Raw genomic sequence first — 25,600 nt, 5'->3', positions numbered from 1 at the left:
TTCAGAAGTTTGAGGGATGTAAATTATAGTACCATTCATTGCAACAGCAAATTGGTCTTTGATTCTTATTTGTTTTTTGTAAATTGGTGGTTCTACTCCATTCTTAAAAGTTTATATTCTAGATTACCCTTGTCTTTTTCATCTTATTCCTTTGGAAACCTTGGTGTAATCTTTTTCAAAAAATATAGTTTTCTTTTTTCATAATTGTATTTTAGAAAATAAATGTTCAGCTTTCCTGTCTTTAGTATAATGCCTTTCATAATCTTTTGACGTGCCTATTAACAGATACGGAAACCAGTGAGGTCCAAACATTGTGGTGTGTGCAATCGCTGCATAGCGAAATTTGATCATCACTGCCCATGGGTGGGCAACTGTGTAGGTAAGTTTTATTAGCAGTATCTGAATATGTTGCTCATTTAAGTTACTCTAGGTAATTAATAAAGTGCAATATTAAGGTAGATAGTGGGAAGTTCATTCCTGCACCCTACTACACCCCCCATCCCCTCAATTACCTCCTGGTTGACGAAACAGCAACTCATTTGAGAGAGAGGGAAAAAGGTTCTAAAATCAGTGCCTAGAAAAGATTGATATCATTTTTCTATCAGTTCTTTCTAGTACCTACTCTTATCTTTTCCATTGGATAACGGTGAAATTGATAAGGAAGCAGATAGTATTCCTTTTTAGTTAAACTAGAGAATGTAAGGCTTTTAACAATATTTCAAAGGATGTGATGTACAGAGGCAGAGGAGAGTGACAGATGAGAACTCTGCTTACCTCAGTGTTCAGGAATGGTGTGGTCTGATGTACTAGGTGGGCTGAGAGATGGGCCTGGGGATTTTATGAGGTGACAGCGGGAAGCCTTACGAAGATTGTGGGAATCTGTTGGGGAGAAGTCTTTGAAAAGTTGGATTATAAAATTTATAAAAGTGAGATAAAGTAGGGTTCTTTGATAGCTCACAAAGCAAGCAGTAGGGTTAAAGCTCAGAACTGAGAGTCATTTGGCTTATTGGGGCTCTCTTGCCTTCAGAATGAGCACTGTTGCAGTCATCACGTCTTTGTGTGCAATTATAAGCATTTTTATTTTAAGACTTTTATTAAAACATTTTTTTCTTGAAGAAAAATTTATAAAATACTTAATATATGTGATTATTGTCAAAGTTGTATCACACCCTTCATGGCATTTGCCTCCCATCCCCCCAAAGGATGTATTTCCAGTTGTTTTTTCTTAGCTGATAAAAATTGCTTCTGTTTTGTTCTTTAGGTGCAGGCAACCATAGATACTTTATGGGCTACCTGTTCTTCTTGCTTTTCATGATCTGCTGGATGATTTATGGTTGTATTTCTTGTAAGTACAATTAGTTTTTTACCTTCTTAAAACACAAATGTTTGCATACTCATCCTTACCATATTAACCGAAAATATAATGACAAAAGTCTTTTAACCAAAAATTGTTGCTTGGGGCTCCTCACTATAATGAAGCATAAAGAAAAAAATAGAACTATCAAACATATTCAACATGTAGGATAAGCAACAGAATTATCAATTAACCACCTCTTAATACATGTATGTGTGTCCTCTGAGAAGCTTGTTGGCTTAATAGGCTTTGAAAAGCTTCTGGGTAAAATACAGCAACATTTTTCACATCATGTGCTTGCCTTACTCTAGTAGTTGATTGGTTTTGTGATTGTGCCAGTTGCTCTTTCTTACCAAGCAGGGAAAATATAGTTGAAGTTAAGTTTGCACAGAACTTGAAATATTTTGAAAAGTAAGATATAATTATTATCTGTTAGAGAATATTAAAAGGTATTAGAAGTTACTCTTTTAAGAATAAGTTATCATTTACTTGATCATATGGGTTTAGTATCTTAGAGGAAATGATGGGTTTTTGTTGCATCAAGAACATAATTTGGAAAGAGTTTAAATGAAGAGTCTAGTTACTGTGCTTCAGGGCTTGGTGGTATTTAGCATAAAGATGTATTAAATCCTAGCTTAAAAAATGTCTTGGAAGGATGATTTCCTAGTCCTTCTACTCCCAAGATATTAAGAATATTCTCTGTTATTGCCCTAATGAAAAGGGAGGCTAATTCCTCAAGTAGAGATTAATAGAAAGACTTAGTCAAAGATCTTGACCTAATTTCTGGGCCCAACACACCTAAAAGAGAGGACCCATCCAGTCTGTAACAACAGTAGTTCTTCATGGCAGCAGCTCTCGAAGAGTCAATTTTGTTTTGGAAAAAGACCCGTCACCAAGGTGATCTTGTGTTATATGCCTGCCCTCCAAAAATACCTCACTTATATATATATCATCTTAGTATAAAGAAAATGTTTGTTTAAGTATTGATGTATGCAATTGCAACCAATAAAAACTGTACGTTGTTACAGTCCAGTAGTTGTTTTTTTAAGATTGGCTGCTGCTTTTTCCATTTCTGTCTCTGATGTTTTTTCACTAATGTATAATGGGATTATTGAAGAGTATAAAAAGTGTCCGTGGAAAGTCATCAGTTAAAGCTGGGCTCTGGACCCTGTTTCCAGAGTGGTCCCTGCCACAAATGCCTACACAAGGTGCTTGGACGATTACTGAGCACATGTGGGTACTTCTCTGATTGTAGACTGGGGGCTCCACTGCGAGACCACGTACACCAAGGATGGATTTTGGACATACATTACTCAAATTGCCACCTGTTCCCCGTGGATGTTTTGGATGTTTCTGAACAGTGTTTTTCACTTCCTGTGGGTGGCCGTATTACTCATGTGTCAGATGTACCAGGTACGTGTAGGTCCTTCATTTGTTCTTTGGTGACTCAGTCGACTCTAAACTCACTCCTCGCTTAAAAGATAATAACCTATCTCTTTTTAACCACTGCTGCTTCTCAAGGATTACAATCTTCAGTTTACCTCTTTCCCTCCCCCCTCCCTCTTTTTATGTTGTAAACTTTGACTTTTTATCCTATCAACAAAACTTTTTATTTCTGTTGCTGATTCACCTACATCCAGCTGGACATAAGTGTGAGCTTAGATTGATGATGCCATTAACTTTGTGTTCATTTTAATAGGAATGTTTTATTACCCATAAATATCAATATTTACTCAAGAGTTCAGGGTTTTTTAAATTAAGGATTTTTTTTTTTAAAGCTCATTCTTAAATGGAGAGGTGGTCTGTGTGCATAGTCTCCATCTCTCCACAAGCACAATGCCAAATTACTTGTTTTTAAATATTTTCCCCGTTTAACCAGCTACTTTTCACAGAGTCAAAACATCACGTAAACTCGCTTTATAATCTCCTGATGGAAAACAGAAACAGACTTCATCATTTTTCTCTCCATCTTGGTCCTCTCGAGAATTAACTTATTTTATATGAAATATTCAGAGACAGTTTAATGGTTTTCTTTTTCTTGCCTCTTAGATATCGTGCTTAGGTATCACTACAAATGAGAGGATGAACGCCAGAAGATACAAGCACTTTAAAGTCACAACGACATCTATTGAAAGCCCATTCAAGTACGTAATGCTTAGAAATGTACTGTTCTCCCTTGGCATATAAATTTCCTTACTCAGCAAGTATCTAGTGAACTACATCACAGAGAAGTAGTTCTGTAGGTATGGCAATAGGTTATTAAGCAGAGAATATTTCTTATACTTAGCAAATGTAAAATAGCCTGTAAATCCTACTGAATTCTTAGATTTCTGCCACATGTAGCATTGGTTAGTTCACCATAACTCTAGAATTCATCACATTAAATATATGTTTGTGATATTCTTTTTTTTCTTTATTACACAATTCAAACTTTATTGGCCAACTAACATTTAGTATTTGTTCTTTCACCTTTCCTCAATTTACAATTTATTTTATTTTGTTTTTTTTTCTGGTGAGGAAGACTGGCCCTGAGCTAACATCTGTTGCCAATCTTTCTTTTTGCTTGAGGAAGATTGTTGCTGAGCTAACATCTGTGCCCATCTTCCTCCATTTTGTTGTGGGATGCCACCACAGTGTGGCTTGATGAGCCGTGTGTAGGTCCACACCTGGGATCCAAAGCCACAGATCACGGGCCACCAAAGTGGAGTGCACAAAACTTAACCACTACGTCACTGGGCCAGCCCCTCAATTTACAAAGTTTTATTGAGAAATGAATGTATTCAGAGAATTGAAATAAGATTTTAAAAAATACAGTCAAGTGAAATTCATATTTAGGGAAATTTTCCAGACTCTGGGGCAGCTGCTTTTCAGTGCGAATTATTTATTTGCCCTCTGAATGACACAAAAGTTCCTACACACATAGGTTTTCTTTTTCCTTTTTTTTTAAATTCACATATAACATTATATTAGTTTCAGGTGTACAAAATATGATTCGATACATATACATTGCAGAATGATCACTACAAGTCTAGTTAACATCCATCACAACACATAATTACACAGTTTTTTTCTTGTGATGAGAACTTTTAAGATCTCTCTTAGCAACATTCAAATTTACAATACAGTATTATTTACTGTAGTCACCATGCAGTATGTTACATCTTCATGACTTATTTATTTTATAACTGGAAGTTTTTGCCTTTTGACCCCCTTCAGCTGCTTCACCTACCTCCCACCTCTGGCAGTCACCAGTCTGTTCTCTGTATCTATGAGCTTGGTTGTCATTCCTTTGCTTGTTTCTTTTTTAGATTCCACATGTAAATGAGTTCATATGGTGTTTATCTTTCTTTGTCTGACTTATTTCACTTAGTGTAACGCCCCAGTGTCTGTTCATGTTGTCACAAATGGCAAGATTTCCTTCTTTTTTATGGCTGAATAATATTCCATTGTGTGTATGCATGTGTGTGTGTGTGTGTGTGTGTGTGTGTGTGTGTGTGTGTGTATACACACATACATATTTTGATCCGTTCATCCATCGATGGATACTGAGGTTGTTTCCATATCTTGGCTGTTGTAAGTAATGCTGCAATGAACTTAGGGGTGCATATATCTTTTTGAGTTAGTGTTTTCATTTTCTTTGGATAAATAACCATAAGTGGGATTGCTGGATCATATGGTGGTTCTATTTTTAATTTTTTGAGGAATCTCCATACTATTTTCCATAGTGACTGCACCAATTTAAATTCCCACCAACAGTGTACAAGGGTTCCCTTTTCTCCACATCCTTGCCAACACTTGTTATTTCTTGTATTTTTTATAATAGTCATTCTAACAAGTGTGAGGTGATATCTCATTGTGGTTTTGATTTGCGTTTCTCGGATGATTAGTGATGTTGACTACCTTTTCATGTACCTGTTGGCCATCTGTATGTCTTTGGAAAATTGTTTATTCCATCTTTTGCCCATTTTTTAATCAGATTGTTTGTTTTTTTGATATTGAGTTGTATGAGTTCTTCGTATATTTTGGATGTTAACTCTTATCAGATAAATGATTTTCAGATAGTTTCCCCATTCAGTGGGTTGCCTTCTCATTTTGTTCATGGTTTTCTCTGCTGTGTAGAAGGTTTTTAGTCTGATGTAGTCGCACTTGCTTATTTTTGTTTTTGTTGCCTTTGCTTTTGGTGTCAGATTCAAAAAGATACTAAGACCAATGTCAAAAAGCTTACCACATGTTTTTTCTTCTAGGAGTTGTATGGTTTCAGGTCTTACATTCAAGCCTTTAATCCATTTTGAGTTAATTTTTGTGCATGGTGTAAGATAGTGGTCCAGTTTCATTCTTTTGCATGTGGCTGTCCAGTTTCCCCAACACAATTTATTGAAGAGACTGTCCTATTCTTTATATATATATATATATTTAAAGTTTGCATGCAGCTTGCTGCTTAGAAACAGTAGTACTGTTTAATTATATGAAATAGTTAAAACTGGGAGTTTTACTCGAGCTCCTTGCCTAATACCTTCAAGCTTTTGCAGTGCTGTTAATAATTACATGCTTCTAGAAAGCAAGCAAACCTTTAAATAAGAGCAAAAGTAAGAGTCAACTGGGTAGTATTATTTCCCCCAGGAGGCACAATAATTACATAAGCTGGCAAACTGACTGCTTTTCCACACTTGTTCTTGAAGTCCTAAAATTCCGTGAACTTTTTCCTTGACATTTCTTGTTTTAAATTGTTACTGTTTGGTACACTGCCAAATTCATGCTATTTGTAATTATTTTGTCTTCTACTTTCTCAATTTTGGATGTAGTTTGTCTCCTTACCAAAGAGCTACCAATCAAGGAAAGGTTCTTATCAAAAATTGTCCATGACTCAGCAATGAAAGGAATGCACATTTAAATAACTTTAAATATAATTGTGTAACCCATTAAATTAGCAAAAGACAAATCAGTGTTGGCAGAGCTGTGAAGAAATATGAATGCATATATAGTTTGTAGAGTTATAAACAAGTTCTTTCCAGCAAGTAACCTGAGTTTTTAAGTTTAGAAAATAATATATTTAACACCAAAATTATATTAAACTCATATTAAATCATTATACTAACAGACTTTTTCCTTTCCTTTCCTTTTTTGTGGGGGGTTTTTAGCCATGGATGTGTAAGGAATATTATAGACTTCTTTGAGTTTCGATGCTGTGGCCTCTTTCGTCCTGTTATCGTGGACTGGACCAGGCAGTATACAATAGAATATGACCAAATATCAGGATCTGGGTACCAGCTCGTGTAGCAGCATCTTTACCTTATGAAGCATATTGCTGAGTGGTGCCTGAAAATCGTGTCTGTCTGTGTCTCTCTCACGCTCGAATCCACATCCTTTGAATAATAGCATGCTATATGTAGGGCTAACAGTGAATTTTACAGTCTTTTTTTCAACACTTTTATTAACAAAAGTAAACATGGACAGAACACACTGCCACTTCTGGGAAGAATAAAGATCTTACAAAGAATTTTAATGGTTCTTAATGTGGGAATTATAACATACTCAACTTTTTGGTTTTCTCATAACATTTTTCACAAAAAGAAGAGTGAACTTATTCTGTTGACAGACATGGTATACTGATCAGAAATGTTCGATTCTAGTAAAACTAAATTAATGGTATACAGCTAAATTTTATGATGCAATGTACTAATAGTATTGCATTTAATTTCAGGAGAGTTGTCTTAAATTGATTCAGACTAGTATTATGTACATTTCAGAATGTACATGTAAATACTGTGGTGAAAATCATGTGGTTTTATTAGGGATCTCCTATAACATGTCTTCAAAGGTACAAGAAAATAATGTTCACAAAAAAAGTGCTAACAATATTTATTGCTATCAGCTGTTGCAATGCTGATATATTTCTAGTTCAGTGAAATAATTTATAGCAACCTTGCTCTGAGGTTTTATGGTCTGATAATAAAGCACTTGCATGAGTAAGTCATGTTATTTTGTTCAAACTTAAAGCCCTACTAAGTGCATGATACACCTCATAGAATGTATACTAGCACATACTATCCAGTAAAGCCTAAATTAGAATTTAATGTCATGTGCAGACGGTCCAATTTTTAAGAGTTGAGGCATTTTCAAGAAAAGGCAGAACAAGTAATGCAAAATTCTCAGTAATGGAGATAAATGGATATACTTTTTAAATTCTGAGCTGCAAAATGACTTGTGGGCAAAATAATGGAGTTTAGCTAAAGATGGAGCATGATTTCTGTACATAGCACATGTGACTAAAGGAAAAGCTAATGGTATATTCTGGTTTTAAAAAAATGACCTATCAGAACTTAATCCCCAAGATTATTTCAATGTTCCCAATATTGAATGTTTTGAAATGTGTTAATGCTGTCTGAAATAATTTCAGAAAGGTTTTCTTCCTGTTCACCGTGATGCACTGATCAATTTTTGTTGCAGCATTTCCATATTCTCATGGTGAACTGTTAGTCACTGCTTCCATAAATACTGTTTACAGAGTGAGACTTGGCTTAGTCCTCTTAAGTGCTGTAGCAAACTGTGGTTCGAGCAACCTGTGGGAAACCTGAGAGGGGCTGGGCTGGGGGGGGGGGGGAAGGGGGTCAGATGGCAGATCCTAGACCCGTGTAAAGATTGTGTATCTGTATATAAATAATTTATCAAATAGTTTTCTCTTTGTGTATGTGTTAGTGTATTTAAAGCTGCTCATTTCATTTTATCCAACCAAAAAGAAAAGGGAGATAACTAATGAGCTTCTAGTGATGTTCAATATCGCTGTTAATAGGCATTATAATCTGCAAGTTCACTGCATGTCTGATGCTTGGTAAAATTAGTATTCCCTGTAAAATGCAGATTACAGGTCTTAAAGCAATCTAGTGGTGTACTCGCCCCTTGCCTTAGTGAGAGGAGCAGTGAAATGTATATAGTTGATGTTCAGTATTTCCAAGTACCATTTTTATATAGTAGTTTCTTTGACCATAAGTCACACATCAAAAAGATTACCCTTAGTGTATGTGAGTGTTTTAATATTAGAAAATTGGCATACGTACTTTATTTTTGAAAAGGGAAGAGATGGGTGTGGGATGGCAATAGCATTGTGCCATTTTGTCATAGAATGTGAAAAATTGGTTAACTTTACAAATGTCTCTGCTAGTTTTGACTACTAATTGGGGGAAATTTTAGATAATTTTTAAATTCAAAATTATTTATAAAAGGCTAGAATTTGTTTTAATTTTTTGTATTTTGAGCCACTTCACATGAAGACTCAGTTGCAATTTTTAATACGTTTTTTAACAGTCAAATACAATGGTGGTTTTCTCAGAGTCTGGGTGAGAGTGTTGTTACCATGTTCTTTCTTTGTGGTACAATATTCTTTTCAGTGCAAAAGAGGTGTCTTTCAGTTAAATAGAAAAAAACTCTAGATGTATAATTACATGGAAAATATTTGCAACGTTACTGCTTTACTACTAACCGTCTCAGAGTACCAGTGAGATCTGTGATGCGAAAACGGTCGGATAGTCAGGAGCCAACTATGCAGCAGTGTACCGTCTGTGTAATTATTGTGTAGGTCTTGCGTGTGGCACCAGCTTAATCCAGTTCTAAAGTTGTGTATGAAGGTGACCCTTTGGGGAATAGTTCTGTTCAGCTTAATTGGATACTTTCAGCAAATAGGAACTTCTTTCTCAGCTCTGAACATGAATTATTTCTTTGGAGTTTTTTTCTTCATATTTTTCTTGTTCCCAGCAATTTATTTGAAATATTAATAGGCGTAAAACAGTATCATTATACTTAAGCTATGGATACTTTTATATTTTATTTATAACTGTGCCAAGTATTATTTTGCTACTTACCGTGTTACTCTGTGGAAAGAAAAACCTGTAAAGTGTTTAATAAATTAGCTCTCCTTACATAAATTAAATGTCAAAATTTTGTAAAATATTAATCAGAATAAATATTGACTCTTAAATGTGTGCTTGTTTGTTATTTTACTCAGTTCACTTCAAGAAATTGATGAGACACTGGTTGTGGTACCTATGATATGAAAAGATTTTTCTATATATTTCTATCTGGGTCACTAGGATTCAGGTCACAAGACGGTAGAAATTGGCAAAAGTAAAACGTGGTAGGAGTATTCTGGAAAAAACTCCAGTTCTGTATGTATGTATGTAACTAATTTTTTTTAATAAAGAGAATACATTTTTCTTTAAGAATTTTGCATTCCATGGAGTTAATTAGGATCCTCAGGGACTATGTGAATCTCCAGGTTTTAAATATATGTATGTCTAAAGGCACTGTAGTGAAATATGGCAAAAGGAAACCTACCAAGCATTGATCTCATTTACTTGAGAAGCTATGCGTGACAAAGAAAGCATGTTTATTTGGGACTTTTAAAAGCAGAAATCATGAAGGAACCCTTTCCTGTTGTTCACATGATGGTCTGTGGTTCAACTGAGAACCCAGTGGTAATGAATGTTTTCAGATTGGACTAAGACTCATTTCATTATTATAATATTGAAAGTAATCCCTCCAGAGCTATGTAGAGCTCGAGTAACAATATTTTGAACCAGTTTATAAAATCAAGGCAACTCCACAGCAGGCCATCAGTTTCCATCCCGGTAAGGTGCCTGTCTCCTCCGCCGTGTCGACTGTCTGGATCCCCTGGTCCTGCCCAGATTGGAAGACTACCTATGATGTGGGTGTCGGGGTCTAAGAGTGTCGTTACAGAGGTAACTGGAAACAAGTGGTACATACCAGGACAAGAAATCATAGCTTCTGTCAGAAAGCACACCTTTCATTTCATAAAGTTCTTCTTATGTGACTTTTAAAATAGAAAAATTTGTAATTCCAAGTGGAACACTCAGATGTCCCTTCTTCCAGATCAGCTAAGTCACAAACTCAAGGAAACTGGATGTGTCTCTTAGAAAACCCTTGTTGCCTTTGAATTGGAGTTTGAATGTTTTGCTCAGATAAATTTTACTAGAAATCTGTCATCAGACACTTACGTGGATTGACAAATACTTGACAGACAGCAGAGTTTCCAGGGCTCAGAGAGGGACCGTTTCCAGTCAAAGCATCGGAAGGCTCACTGCTGCTGCCGCTGCTGAGATCTGCAGGTTTACTGTCTTCATCAAATTGGGGCATTTCTCAGTCATCATTTCTTCAAATACTTTTCCTGTCCCCTTTCTGGAAACTCCAGGTACACATTTATTAGGCTGCTTGAGATTGTCCTACAGCTCACTGATCAATTCATTTTTTAAGTTCTCTTTTTTCCAGTGTTTATTTTGGATAGTTTTTTTGTCAAGTTCACTTAAATTTTTTCTGTATGTCTAGTCTGTCGTTAATACCATTCAGTGTATTTTTCATCTCCCACATCATAGGTTTCACCTACAGTATTTGATTTGGACAATTTTCCTATGTCCTGGATCTCTACTTAACTTTTTGAAAATATGGAGTACAATTGTAATTAATTGTTTGAATACCTACCTGCTGATTTCCACATCTGTGTCAGGTCTGGGTCGGATTTGGTAGACTTTTCTCCCTCATCATGGGTCAGATTTGCCTGCTGCTTTCCGTGCCTGGTCACTTTGGATAGGGTGCCACACTCTGAATTGAGTTCTGGCTATTTTTGTATTCCTATAAAAAATGCTCTGTTGTGGGATGCAGTTATTTGGAAACTGACCTTTTAGGCTCTGCTGTTAAAACACAATTTGTTAGGACCGGAGCAGTGTTCAGTTTAGAGCTAATTATTCCTCGTTACTGAAGCGAGACCTGTGTGCTCCATCCAAAGCCCCAGGAATCATTTCCTACTGGTGGGAACAGGCGCTCTTCCTGGCTCTGTAGGAGCACCAGACAGCGTTCCCTTTAAGTCTGTCACATGGCTTTGTCCATGGTCTTGGGTAGTTACCTGACACGCACGTGCTGTCAGAACTCAGCTGAAGACTTGCGAGGTAGGGGTTGAGCAGTGCTCTGTGTGTTTCGTTTCTTGTGCAGCTCTCTCCAGCTCCTCGAACTCTCGCCACCTTGTCCCTCTAGATGCCTTCCAGCTCCACCCGTGTTCTCCCTCCTTGCACGGTAAACTGGAAACTCTCGAAGCAGTAAGCTGTGCTAACCCTAAGACAGATGGCATTTTCCCCGTAACTGTTCTTGGGTGCCTCCTGTCCAGTGTCCTGAAAACCATATTTTTTTAATGTAATTTGTCTGTGTTTTTGGTTGTTTGAAGTGAGAGTAAATCTGGTCCCTGTTATGTCCATTTGGCTGTAAGTGGAAGTCTGAGTTAATATATTTTTTAAAAATTTTGTTCAATTTCTAGTCTGGAAAATATTGGTAGATATAACTGTCATAAACAAAAGCTCTTTAGGGTCCTCAGTAATTTAAGAATTGGAAAGGGGTCAAAAAGTTTGAGAACCAAGTCCTGACCAACATTTCCCAGTGTTCCTTAAGATGTCACTGGGTCCGTGGACAACTGTCAGTGTAAGGCTTTCTTCAAGTTCAGACAGGCTTCTCGACAGGATCTTGAGGCCTTCCACGTGCGAGTGTGCACCGTGCACCTACAGGGACGCAGACATGCAGACCGCTGGCTGCAGCACTCCCCACGCCCAACGGATCCTGACTTTCCGCCATCAGAATTGCCGGCAGTCCTCTAGAAATATACCACCCCACCACAAGGGGCTGAAAATATCCCAGATGGGTCATTTTAAAATAACACTTTATTTCCCATGCAGCACCTTAATATCGCATTTGGATTACTTTGAGGCCACCCCGTCAACTTACGACCACATGATGACGTGATTCCTCACCGAAAGAGTGAGTTCTGCCCAAAGCCAAGTCCCCTTTTCCCCTCTTGGAACCTCTGGAAGCTAAGGTCACAGTTTTGGAGCAGCTGTTTGCCACAGCTCCCAATTTAAGGATGATTTTAATTTTGAATGGCTGTCTAAACTGTTTATCGGGCAAAAATCTCAAATTATCACGCACCTGGCAACTTCACTGTCTTTTTCTCAGATAGGAACTAGCATTTCCAATACAATTTGGGAAATGCAGTCGGTGTGGGAAATGCTGGCTCTGTGTGGGGAAGTTTAATATCTATAGAACATTCTGGTTATCTATAGCAGCCTACCACCCCACCCCAACAGTTAGTGGCTTAAAGCAGTATTTTTGTTCACAGACCTGCCATTTGGTCAGGACTCAAGAGGAATAGCTCCCTTTGCTCCACTGGGTGTCAGCTGGGTGGTCGAGAAGCTGGGGACTGGAGGACCTGAAGCCGCGCTCACATGGCCGATGGGCGAGACCTCAGCTGGGGTATGGCTGTAACACCTACATGTGACCTCCCCATGTCGTCAGGGTTTCCTCAAAACACAGCGGCCGAGTTCCAGGAGTGAGCATGCCAAGAGAAAGAGGCAGGCAAAAGCTGTGTTGTCTTTTCTAACCTATTCCTGTCCATCATATTCTGTTAGTTCAAAATGAGTCACCAAGGGGCCGGCCCAGTGGTTGAAATGTAGTGGTTAAGTTTGTGTGCTCCAGTTCAGTGGCCCAGGGGTCACACTTGGGAGTGCGGACCTACACACTGCTGGTCAAGCCACATTGTGGCAGCGTCCCACATAGAAAATAGAGGAAGATGGGCAGAGATAGTAGCTCAGGGACATTCTTCCTCAAGCAAAAAGAGGAAGGTTGGCAACAGATGTTAGCTCAGGGCCAAGCTTCCTCACCAAAAAAAAAAAAAAGTCACCAAGGTTGACCTTTATTCAAAGGGAGGGGAATTACTCTTTTGATGGGACTGTCAAAGAACTTGTAGGCATGTTTTAAAACTACCACATATAGAATTAGAAGTTACTCCATAACTCTTCAATTCAACCTTTCTCCTTTATTGGTGAATAATTTCCCCAGCCTTCTTAACAAAAAGGCCCTCCCCTCTCCCACAATGGAAGCGGTATGCCTTACAGAATAGGTGAAGTGCTCAAGGCTGGGATGTCAGCAAGCATGACTTCTTTCACCTGGTATACCCTCGCTCAATCTTCCTAAGTTTCTGCTTATTTTTTTGATGTCATACATAACACACCCCCGTTAGCTTTTCAAAATAAGCAATATAGTATGTTGAAACAGGCTTTGTAAAAGATGGTTTGTTCACAGATCGATACACATGACAGGCCAATTTCACACCCTACCCCTGAAAAATAAAGGGTTGGATGAGTCTTTGGTAAAGAACTAGAAGTTTCTAGGACAATAAAGCAGATACTCCTTATCGTCTAGTGCTCCTTTTCTCCCTGAGCCCACTGAATGTGCCAGGACAGCGCAACGTTCTTTGCTACTGATATAGAAGTGAGATGTGAGAAAAGCACCCGTTTCCAGATTTAGTAAATCACCGCCTATCAGATTAGAGTGGAGAGTCTAAAAAAGTCACATTCAGCCTCACGTTCCGCCGTGGTCTGTAGGTGGCTGTTGGTAATGATCTGTAGGTACAGAGAAAGGAATTTTTAAGCGCTTGGGTTTACGGTGTGCCCACCCTGGGTCAGTGTGCCTTTCTGATGAGCTTGTTGAAACAGCTTCTGGGACCCTGCCCCTAGAGACTCTGCTTCTGTGGGGCTGAGTGGAGCCCAGGAATCTGCCTTTTAATGCTCCCAGGTGCTTGTAATGCACGTTGTCTAGGAGCTATGCTTTAGGAAACTGCTCCCAAAGGGAGACAAGTAACCACCAAGCGAGAGGAGCAGGCAGGAGACATGGCCCTGCTGAACGCCAGCTCTGGGAGCCTGAACGCTGCGGCCTGCGGCCCGCACTCTCGAGTCACACTTGCCAGTTTAAAGAGAGAGATCTTTTCCAACAGCTATACCGCAAACGTGAACCTAGTGTGCCAACTGTGCAACGGGGTGCACTCTATCTAGTAACATGCAGGTAACTGAAAGACAGTGAACACCCCAGTCAAGCTGCAGTTTTATTTAAAATGTAAAAGAAATGGTTCTCGAAAATGCTGATGAATAAAGCAGAAGGATACAGTGCTCTTCCTACGCGTCAGCCAGCCTGTCCCAGGACAGGGCGAGACACAGTACTTCAGTGCCCGCAGAGGTTCACAGTAGTTTAGTGCTGGGTTATCTGTGCCTAGAGACGTAGAGATCCTCTGTGTGGGACCCGGCTCTGGGGTCACACCTTTACTGAGCGTGAACAAGGGCTCCTGCTCCCTGGCCGTAGCCGAATCCCTTGGGCCCGAAGTTCTTTGCATAGCATCCTACAAAAGAAAAGGGAGAGTGAGTACCAGTCCATTAAGCTTTGCTAGCATTGCTTAAGACCCACACATCAGACCCCATAACGTAAAAAACTGTTGGCTATGCCCAAAAAAGTTCGCCTTGCATAAGATGTGCCAGGTAGCAAATATCTTACAGCTGCCAGGGCCAAGTGAGGCATCCTGGTTCCACAGTGGGTAGTCTCGGTCCCACTGCATGCCCGGCATAGAAGGCAGGCCGGCAAATTACATATTTGTCTACTACCTTCTCTACTCGTACATAGAAAGCACATCCTCACAGGCTTTGCTTAAAACATGAAGTTGAAAGAAGACTGTGGTGAGGTTTTCCGTTTGCTTTTATTTGCAGGGGAGTTTTAAATGATCAGGAACTTAACTGTATCATTTAAAATTGTTCTGTGCTTCCGTCATCTGAAAGCATCTCTAGATCTTTTCTTTTCAAATAGCCAGAGACACTATCCCCCTCTTTCCCCCATCCGCAGAGTACTCTTTTGTTCTAACCAATAGCCAGTGTGGGCTATTCACATGGATAGCGATAACTGAAATTAATTTTACCTTTACAATAGATTTCACCTTCTTTCTCAGTCAGAGTTGTTGATTCAAGACTCTTCCCACACTTGGCACATCGGAAGCAGTTTTTGTGCCAGGGCTGGAACGGACAGAAGAGTAAGGTTGAGAGGCCGGTTTCCTGGAGCACAATTTAGATGCTGATGCCGATGCTGATGCTGATGCTGTGGCAGGAAGGGGCTCAGAAAGATCCACCCAAAGCAAGTGCCTGGGTGCCATGGTCCAAAGCCCACTAGCAGGCTGGAACTGGACCTGTCCAGTGTCTACATTCTTGGTCAGCCACAAAACGGCTGGGTTCGGACTTCCTTCATGGAAGACAAGGGCTGGGAGCTGTGCCTGAGGGCGTTTCCCTGGGTGCAGTCTCGGACCTGGCCGCAGGCCTGTGCGCCCCTTTGAAGCCTGAGAACACTGCAGCTCAAGAGGCGATGTGCTTATGTAACATTTCCAAATCCACACACCGCATTAGCATCAGGGGTCCTGACTCTGGTTCGCTGCTTTTCTTCATTACACTGAATAAAACTGCAGGGTCCCAATTTGTTAACAGTCCGGCCTTTTTAGTTAAGAACCTTCGGGAGCACCCCCCTTGAAAACAAGTTTCTTTTAAACATAGATGTGATCTGTCAAATAAGGGCATCACCTCAAAAAATTAATGATTCAGATGGAAATTTGATTTAAAAAAGTTTAATCCAAGGCATTATTTATCAGACCGGGTGCCTGCGTGGGATGTGGCGGGTTCAGGGGAGGAGAAAGGGCGTGGAGAGTAGTCTTTCACTGTCATTAACTCAAAACGGCACCGTACCTTTCCAGCTCCAATGATCTTCTCGGCAGCATACACGGAATCGCCACACCTGGAGCACTTCTCAGCGCCTCCGTATTTCTGAGCAAATTTAGAAGTGTTTGGATTTGTTGTAGGCCTGTGAGGTTGAACACTTGTGGAAAGGGGGAAAATATTAGGCAAGATTCTCCAAAGGGCCCGTCTAAGTCCACAAGGCAGCACGAGTCTCAGGTGCTGGTCAGTTATTACTTGAACCTATTTATGGGCTCATTATTAGTACAGACAGACAGACAAGGCCCCAGACTTAACACTTCTGTCCCCGAGTGTAAACTCATCGAAATTCACCTGCTCCCCAGTGCTAGCCTCTGCACTCAACAATTATTCTGTGCTTTATAAAAACCTACCGTAGCACGTATTTTTACCCCAGACTCATATATTAGTACCACTAGAATTGCATCTAGCCTTTCATGTCACGTAAGATTGAAAAATCATTAACTTAGCAGTTAAGTTTCTGCAAATGGGTCCTATAAGTAAGTAGTCTATAAGTAAGAAAGTTAAGTATGTTTTACAGATACTTAATTTCTTAGTATGTCTCAAATAGGGGAAACTGAAAAATTATTTTCTGCACGGAATATTTTAGAAAATCTGCCTATTCCTATGTGATCTATTTTTACTTTTTCTCTGGGTAGAGTGGTATTTTTGTCATTATTTACAGGTCACCCGGTAATCCATATTTTCCTTGCTCTAATTTTTTCCAGTCAAGATGCAGGCGCACCTACTATGCAGAACACCATTCTGGGCTTTGGGAAGATTTAGAGACCCTTCTAGAACCTTGTAAGTTTGTAGAGCAGCTAAGATCTAACCAGTGGGCAAGCAGAAGGTGGTGCCCAGGTCAGTTCTCCTATGGGAACAAACGTTTTCTAAGTTCCATTTTATGAAGTTACACACACACTTAAAATAAAATGTTAATTAGAAATACTGCCGTTTCATAAAACAGTTTCTTCAAACTCTCCAATCGTGTCTTCAGTATCTTCATCTCCACTTTAGCCACTTTTGGGTCATTTAACAGTCTTCTGTGCCTCCACCCAAGCTATTTAATACAAGGCATTTCATGAACCGTGTTTGGGGTGGCCACTGGAAATTTTATTCTAAGCAACAAATACCAATTCAAGTACTAATTCACAGTATTGGTTTTTCTGTTCCTAATGTAGCATATTACAAATCATCTCCACAACCTACTGTATGTGCCTACTTCCAAAAGTGATTTTAAACGCTGTTCAGAAGGATAGCCAATACTTGCATTTATGAGTTTCCCGAGAAAAATTTCCACATCTGCCGATCATGTTAACAAGAACCTCACAGAGATTCTCTTTCCCCTGCATTCTCACAACGTTGTAGGCTATCGCTACTGGTTACCTCGGATTACAGATAAAGAACTGGGGGCTTAGGTATTAGGTAACTGCCTGAGGGGCTAGAGGTTGCTGAATTGGTGAACAGTGCAGGCTGGCCTCAGTGGCAGTTCTGCCCGCTCTGCCGCCTCTCCAGGAGATCCTCGGGAAGATGTTTGGTCCCCAAAGCTGTTACAATTACCACATGCCACCAGCATGGCCCAGACCACAGGTGTCCCTGAGTGCAGTCTTTAAAAAAGGCGTCTTGGAAAAGGAAGTCCCTCTACCTGGTCCTGAAGGAAGGCAGCCTGTGGCCAGGCTAAGAAGAGGAAGAGTTCAAGGCACAGAGCGAGTCAGGCCAGCACAGAGGGCTCGCCAATGCCTAGAGAGGGTGGGCAAGCAGGAGGAAAGAGGTTTTATTCCCAGTGAAATCTTGGGAAACAAGAATGAGTTTTAATAACTCAGAAAAGGAGAGCAGAGCAAGAACAATGAACTCTAACAAAGACAAAGGGAAGCTGGGCTCCTGCAGGTGACGGCACGCACCAGGAGTGAGCTGGCCCTGTACAACTGCTACAAGGCGCCAGGGCTTGGAACCAGGGGGGAAACCGAGGAACAGAGAGGTGGCCCCAGTGCCATGGAGAGAGGACAGGTTTGGGAGCCAAACGGACACAAGCTCCAATCCTGGCTCTGCTGCTTACCTGTGTGACCTGACCCTGAGTGTCCCATCTACATGATAGGGGCCAAGTATCTGAACTCTAACAGTTACTGTGAGGATCATCTACGATGAGCACAGACGGTCGGCAGACAGTAGGCACTCAATAATCATTATTTCAGGCATACCTTATGCATCATGTTTTAAGAGTGCAAGCTTTGGGGTTACACTAGGTTAAGTTCCAGGCTCTACAATTAACTAGCAGTACGATTTTAGGCAAATCACTGAATTCTCATTGTCTCAATCTGCTCTTGAGTAAGACGGGAAGCCCTGCCTTCAGGGTTGTTGCAAGCAGTCCACGAGTGAACACGTGTTATTAGTCCAGCCTGGCGTCCAGCCCACAGTAAGGACACCGTTAATGGTCTTATCCAATGGCCATCTTCTTGGGGTATTACACCAATTTTGACATCTTCAATATAAAATGGATGTGAAAAATGTGAGTTCACGTGGGGGAATTACTGGGCCAAAAATAGGGATTAAGAGGAAATTCCAAATGAAGAAATTACATAGCCTGAGCCTGAAATACTAAGAGAAGTTTAGCAAACTTAGCACTTTGCTACTGAAAGCTTTAAAGTTTAACACTAATCTTTCAAAGAATCAAAAACAGAAAATCATTTCAATTTTTAAGTTATAGAAAAGCAATTTCTTGATGAGGAAATAGTCTTACGAGGAAGGAGTGACAGGAATTTTCATTGACTGCTCAATTGCTCATGAGACACGCATCTCGTGACTCAGATGCCACACTGCTCTATCCTTTGAGCTCCTGGCGTCTGGTCCCCAAGGTGCTGTGAAATGAAGTAAATTCAGACCTCTTTTGGGAACATCATGACCCCCTGACACACCTTAGAATGCTCTAAAAGCAGGATTAGGAACCACTGGAAAAGTCAGTAAGAACTGTGTCAGGTCCAAAACTCAGTATTTCGAGCTTAAAGAATAGTCACTAATTTACACTAGAAAATTAGTCATTTACTTAATTTAAGCTATAAATCCGGAAACTCCCAGATCCCTGTTCCCCAAGCACATGAATTGTTATAACTCATTTCTAGGGTGACACAGTGCTCACTCACCTCTCTGGCTTGATGCCCAGCCTCTCGCCACGGTCCATGTTGAGCGTGCCCGCGCCCTGGCCGTACCCATAGCCTTTGGGCCCATACTTCTTCCCGTAGCAGGATTTGCAGTAGATCTCTTCATCATGAATTGCCACTGTGGTGCTATCTAAATTTTTCCTGCAAACCACTGAGGGGGGAAAAGCTAGACTTTAAAAGTGTGTCAAAGATGCCTTTTTCCTTAGAACAATGGCAGCGCTGACACATGGTCCACAAGTGGTAAAGGCACAGGCTCGCTAACATTCCTTGTTTATTCTGAGGCTTCCCAATAGCCAGGGGACAGCATCTGGAGGCTCAGCCACACTGGATGGCGATTTGCCTTCCTCTATGGATATGACAGTTGTTTCAGAAATATCTCGGAACGTTAACATCCTGAAGCCTCACACATTGAATATGGGTTGCCTCTCGGGCAGGAGGGAGCCAATTTCAGAGATGGCAATAATGACATGTATAAAAGGAACACTGTGCTCCCAACCCTCAACACCACCTTTTCAGCATCTTCATCCAAGGACTGTTGGATCACAACCTAAGACAGAGCAAAGGGAGCCGAGTGCACCTTGGGGCAGCTGCCTCTTTAGACCCTCGTGCCCAGAAAGGACCCCCTGGGACAAAAACAGTTTGCAATCCAGAAGTTGAGGTTGCATCACTAGTCTAGAAGGGAAACAGCATTTCTCTCATCTCGGCCCGCTTCCCCCGCAGCGCTGAGTGCGCTGGAAAACGGCAAGCGCTTTACAGTCTGCATGTGTTTCCTCTTCCGTCCCAAAGGAGAACACATTCATTCTTGATGGAGTTCTTGCCCCATTTCCACGTATCCCACTTCATAAAACTGCCAGATGTCCTCATGTTCTATCCAGACATTATTTCACTTTATAAAACTTCAATTAAGCTTGAGAAAAAAAGAAATTATGAGGGAGCTCACTGGTAGCACAGTGGGGCAGCTGGAAATCCAAGATGAGTGTAGTAGAAAAGGAGATTCTCCCCCTTATTCAAAAGGGGAGAAACAAAAGGAGGAAGGACAGACAGAAGGACAGGGAAAGGCTAGCCGGCTGGTTTAAAGGAGGGGGAGGTGACGAAGTTTGTATTGTCTGGGGGAATAGAATGCTGCTGAGGCTCAGAATGACGCATCTACTTCAGACAGCTACCCTAAAACCACACGCTGAGGAAGAACAAACACCCTTAGCAGGCAGAATAAATATATATAAATATAAAAAGCTTTGAAAAACACATAAGTACTAAGCAAAGCAAGTTTAAGTATATGAAAATGTTCCTCTCGCCACTCTCGCCCCTGCGTCCTTGGCCTCCTCCGCAGTCAAAGTCGTCTAGGCCTGGAGACCCCTCAGAACCACTTCCTTACAAGGCTTTAGTGCGCAGAGACAGACCTTAGGAGGAGCCCGACGTTTAGTAAACACTAACTTTTGGTCTAGCCATCATGGCTTCACCCAGATGAAACTCACAACAGTTTCTAAAGTATTTGCCTTTCCTCTTTGTTCACGTACTCTTTTGGTTAGAAACCTGCCAGAAAAATACATTCCTTAAGGGAAAAAAAGGAACTTCTAAGAGAAGAAATGGTTAAGGCAAATCTGCGAAGTGGCGGCAAGTCTGGAGGCACACAGCAAACACGCATCTGCTGTCTTTCTGCTCTCTGTAACTGACCTTCTGTGGCCTGCTCCTGGTTGTCCGTGAAGCAGTGATGCTGCAGGCAAGCCCTGACCCCTTGAAGACTGGTGCCGGGAGGGAAAACGACAACTACAATTTGAGAGACAAATTTTTCCTGAAGATTATTTCTTAGTGTGACGTGATTTATGTTTTATTAGATGCAGTTTCTAACAGTAATTTTCACTGTACGGTACTATAGATACAGCAAGTGTCTGCACATACAGGTGAGTTCCTCATCTGACAGATCCTGCACGAAAGAAAATTTTGTCATTTGAATCAGGTGATTAATGAAGAGCTTTCTGAAGCAGCTACTCTCCTGTTTTAAAACTGAAGACTTTGGGGCCGTCCTGTGGCCGAGCGGTTAAGTTTGTGCGCTCTGCTTTGGCGACCCAGAGTTTCACCGGCTTGGATCCTGGGCATGGACATGGCACCACTCATCAGGCCATGTTGAGGCGGCGTCCCACATGCCACAACCAGAGGCACTCACAACTAGAATATGCAACTATGTACTGAGGGGCTTTGGGGAGAAGAGGAGGAAAAAAAAAGATTGGCGACAGATGTTAGGGCCAATCTTTAAAAAAAAAAAATATTTTAAAAAAACAACAAAAACTGAACACTTCGTTGTCACAGAGGGAATGGGCAGAGCGACAGCTCATCTCTTGTTCTGTTTCTCTTGTTATCAGGCACTCTGTCTTTTGAGCATACGGGCACGTGCTGTTTTATGTCCTACTTCCTGTCTATATCAGACACTCTGATCATTTCCCATCTATAAACAAAGTAATTCCCAACTTGCTCTATGAGATTTTCATATCCTAAGTTCCTTTCCCTCCAATTTAGGATATCAATAACCAGAAATAACTCTGATTATTCACCACCAGAGAAGACAATTTGAGCCTCTAGAGAAGATGAGCTTCCAGACATCTGAATTTCAACTAACAGTGTGGTAAGAAACAGCAAGTAGATGTCAGAGAAGGAGCCCAGCCAGAAAGCAAGCTGGGGCGAGGAGGGGCCATCCAATCAGAAGCCGCAGCCAGGCCCACAGGACACGCCAGAAACTGCAGGTGCCAGGCTGTGAACGACCCAAGCTCTGAGTGAAGCGGGGACGGAGGTGAGAAGAAGTCAGTGCAGGAAAGGCCCAGTGGAGGCTGAGAGCTCTGGGGACACTGGAAGGCCAGGTGTCCCGGTCACCCCTGCTGCCCTGGCTGCTGGGCTGAGCATTTACAATGTCTAGGGGGACAGACAGGCAAAAACCACTTGTGCTTCTAAAATAATCTTTGTTAACAACACCACAGCTTTTCCCTTCAAGAAGTGAACCGAAGCTTCTCAGCATCAATTCCGGGAGGTACTTACTGCACAGAAAGCAGCAGCGGTGGAAGCTTCGCCCATCACACTGCACCTCCTCCGCGTGGTACACAGTCCGTCCGCAGGCCCCACACTTGTTTCCACCTCCCCACACGGGCATCCTGAAGGAACAAAGACTTCGTCAGACTGTCCCGCACCGCATGAGGTGTCTTACAGATGCTCCAGAGGCTGTTTAAACCCAGGGGCAGCTGCAGACTGTGTTTACGAACCGCTCTAACCACATCTGGAAAAGGCCTGCCCTCCTCCAAAATAATCTCCTCTCATCTCCCAAATTACAGCTCTTTCATTAGGAAACTCTGGCTTGTCATAGGCGAGCTTTTTTCCCCTACAAGACAAAGGACCTGCATTCACTAGAACGTACAGGCCACCAGGCACAGAACTAACTCTGCCACTGGAACCCCTGGGCATGAAGAAGGGAGCGCACTGCCCCCACTACCATCTTAACGCGTGCTATCTACACTCAGCGAGGAACTGACGTGGCGTGGGGGCGTTTATTACACGTTAATTCATCGTGCCACCACCAAATTCTTAACGCTGAACACGTACAAGCTATGACTGGCTATCTAGGGAGGAAGACACTGTCGTTCTGCCCTGTAAGAGCCGGCTTTATATTTGTCGGCTGCAGTTAGGCAGGCTTACAGCCCGAGCAGTTGTGTCTGTGACTCGTACAGCTGTCACCACAGCAAACAGCCATCCAGGTGGGGGTGACCGCAGTTTCTGTGCCCCACTAGTCCCAAAGTCCCCTAGTCCGGCTGACAGTGGCTTTCCTTCTTTGACGGGCCTGTCAGTCCACACAGAACATGCTACCAAGAACCTGTGCCGGCGAAGTGCAGTGCCGCTGAGTATGTCAGAATAACCTCTGGGCAACGGGCCTGCGGCGGTGGGGGGCCCGAGTGTCAGTGCCAAGCTCTCGTGCTGTGACGTGCGGCTGACATGTTCTAATCCCCCTTCTCACGAATGCGTCTGCAGGGACCCAGTTTACAATGCCTGCTTCCGAATGGCCAACACACCCAAAGGCCTCGGCCAGGACAGAAAGTTGCCCTGCAAGGACAGCATGTCATGTCTGCCTGGTGTCTAAAAGCACAGAGAAAGTGTGCCTTTCTGCCCACCTTATTTTCACTCTTCCCTTCGGCAAGTGGCGCCTGCAGCCCTGGCCTGTCAGTCTCCTGGCACGAGCCACATGCCTCTCTAGGGGACAGCCAGTTCTCCAGAAAGCTGAGACCTCCTCACTAACTCAAACCTGAAGAATCCACAATCCTTAAACTAAAAAGGGGGCTGTAAATTCTCACCTACACCAGGAAGATGATCCAGAACCCAACCATTTCCTAACACTGAGATGAGGCCTCTCCAAATGATGGATTTACAGAATTAGTCATTGTGTTGGGCATCTCTCTGCACAGGGCATTCTCGCCCCCTTCTGGTAATAGTTTCCCCGGATTTCCTTCCAGGAAAGTGACCATCTTTCTTCGTCCATGTGGTTCAGCAATGTACTTAACAACATGTGGTCTCTTGCTGATGGTCCCAAATCCAGATGAAATTCAGGTAAGCATCTAGAAACTTTAATACAATTTTATGCCACAACAATCAAGAGCGTGATCAGCGGGCTCATTTTGTTGAACACAGCTGAGTTAGAGAATGTCTGTACTTGGAAATTAAAACAAAAATAAGAAGTAGTTTGAGAAACACTAGTTTAGACAGTACTGACACTACCCCCAACTCCAGGGCTGGGCATGTGACTCATCGTGGCACTGAGATCCCTGTGTTCCCCTCCTGCCACAGTGACTGCTAAGGAACGGGCTCATGGCCCGGGGCTTTGGTCAGAACTGTGCGAAAGTGGGGCTGGAGTTGCCAGCGGCTGTGTAGCGGCTGTGAGCAAAGAACCTAAGCATGAAGCCAGCACAGAGGAAACCGGGGATGGAGAGACTAGGTTCAGACGCTGTTCAGCCGTGCCTCGTCTGATCGTGTACTCCTCTCTTATGTGAGCCAGTGAATTCCCTTTGTAAGTCATCTGGAGATGGAGCTCCTGTTCCTCGAAACAACAACAAACACACACAAAGAGACCTGGCTGGTACGACCAGTTGTCACTGACTTGTCAGTCTCAACTTGCAAAACGTCCACTTCCATTATTCAGGCAGGAACAGACTAATTCAAGGGTCCAGAAGTGCTACCAGGCCACGGTGAAGGCACCCATATGGACCGATATCCAGCGACAACGGAATACCTCTGCGCGCTCCCCTTCAGCAGTTGCATGAACCTCTCATTCCCTTCCCTGGAGACCAGCGCTCCCGTGTTTAAATCAACGGTGAACCTTCAGCCTGACGGTGAAACCTGACACAGTCTTGACCCCAGCAGCCTGCACTGGCTTGGGTTTGGAGTGCAATTAGTGGTACTGATTTTGCCCCATGGCTCCAAAGTTACGCATGTTCTGGAATGCTCACGGACGCCACAGACATCTGCTGGAAGGACCCTCGTGATTACTGAGGAAACCAAGACCCAGACCCAGGACTGCAGGTAAAGACATGACAGCTACTTAAAATTGGATCCCCAGCGTCAGTAGCCCAGCTGCCTTTTACAGTATGTTGTTACTGCTGCAGCATTTCTCATATTAGACAGTGTACTGTTTAACATCCGTCTGGCATCTTAGTTTTCACACATACTGACTTTGCAGCAATCACCAACAGGGAGCCAGATTTCCATCAAGGCTGATGCTATCCTGGGTTGTTTCTGAATTACATTTAAAAATAAATTTTTAAAAACGAACTCATCATTTTATGTTATTCTCTATTAAAGAGCAGCGTGGACTTTTAAAAAGGGGAGAATATCTTCCGTTGCTTCATGAAGGTTACTTAAATTCACTTCTCGTGAGTCAAGTTTAACTTCTATTGTATATGCCACACCAGCCAAATGTGAATGTGTTCTCTTTTCAGGAAATACCTATCAAAGTTCTACAGCATTCAGCTTCTTACTATGTTATGAGCTTCCTCCCCTTGAGGGTGGGGACCACATCTCTGTATTCCCCACACCATGTATCAGAGGACTTGGCATATATCAAAATATTTAATTTTTATTGTTTTAAAGAATCTTTCCATTTTCAACTTGTTTGTACAATTCCCAATTCAATCTTATGCTTATCAAGACAAGGCACTGTCCTACTTCTCTGTCACTTTTTTTTGGATTCTAAGTAAAATTTCCAAGTCATTAACTTTTTATTTCCATCCAGTTTAAACGCTTTCCTATGAATTTCTGAATAATTCTCTCTGTGGTCCAGGCAAATAGTATAAATAGAAAAAGCATCCTCTGAAAGCTTCAGCTGCATTTGTTTTATTTTTTAAGCTGAATAGTAGGTATCTGTGTGTTTCTTATATTATTTCCTATTCTGTACATCTGAAAAGGGAGAGAGGGAAGGAGGGAGGGAGGAAGGGATGGAGGGAAGGAAGGAGGGAGGGAGG

At 41.9% G+C, this 25,600-nt stretch overlaps 2 protein-coding genes across 4 annotated transcripts in view; one reads left to right on the top strand and one right to left on the bottom strand.

The window, feature by feature from the left end:
* The window catches only part of ZDHHC17 (zinc finger DHHC-type palmitoyltransferase 17), a 109,086-nt gene extending 83,492 nt beyond the window's left edge, over nucleotides 1-25,594 (top strand). Inside the window, exons 13-17 of one of the 2 annotated variants that reach the window (XM_046646108.1) lie at nucleotides 286-379; nucleotides 1,262-1,345; nucleotides 2,610-2,767; nucleotides 3,404-3,498; nucleotides 23,600-25,594. In XM_046646108.1, coding sequence (XP_046502064.1) covers nucleotides 286-379; nucleotides 1,262-1,345; nucleotides 2,610-2,767; nucleotides 3,404-3,498; nucleotides 23,600-23,705 — 537 coding nt within the window. In that variant the 3' untranslated portion in view covers nucleotides 23,706-25,594. Of the gene's footprint in view, nucleotides 1-285; nucleotides 380-1,261; nucleotides 1,346-2,609; nucleotides 2,768-3,403; nucleotides 3,499-6,492; nucleotides 7,861-23,599 lie in introns of those variants that run through there. The other variant, XM_046646107.1, reaches the window with a different exon arrangement.
* CSRP2 (cysteine and glycine rich protein 2) overlaps nucleotides 14,270-25,600 on the bottom strand; it is an 18,388-nt gene continuing 7,057 nt past the window's right edge. For both annotated transcript variants that reach the window (XM_046646110.1, XM_046646109.1), the window contains exons 2-6: nucleotides 22,140-22,252; nucleotides 19,095-19,263; nucleotides 15,952-16,081; nucleotides 15,141-15,234; nucleotides 14,270-14,573 (exon numbers count right to left, since the gene is read on the bottom strand). In XM_046646110.1, coding sequence (XP_046502066.1) covers nucleotides 14,497-14,573; nucleotides 15,141-15,234; nucleotides 15,952-16,081; nucleotides 19,095-19,263; nucleotides 22,140-22,251 — 582 coding nt within the window. In that variant the 5' untranslated portion in view covers nucleotide 22,252 and the 3' untranslated portion in view covers nucleotides 14,270-14,496. The remainder of the gene's footprint in view (nucleotides 14,574-15,140; nucleotides 15,235-15,951; nucleotides 16,082-19,094; nucleotides 19,264-22,139; nucleotides 22,253-25,600) is intronic.

This window comes from Equus quagga, chromosome 19, assembly GCF_021613505.1.
Source record: "Equus quagga isolate Etosha38 chromosome 19, UCLA_HA_Equagga_1.0, whole genome shotgun sequence".
Taxonomy (NCBI): domain Eukaryota; kingdom Metazoa; phylum Chordata; class Mammalia; order Perissodactyla; family Equidae; genus Equus; species Equus quagga.
Note: the sequence above shows the minus strand (reverse complement) of the source record. Positions and strands in the feature narration are given on the sequence as shown.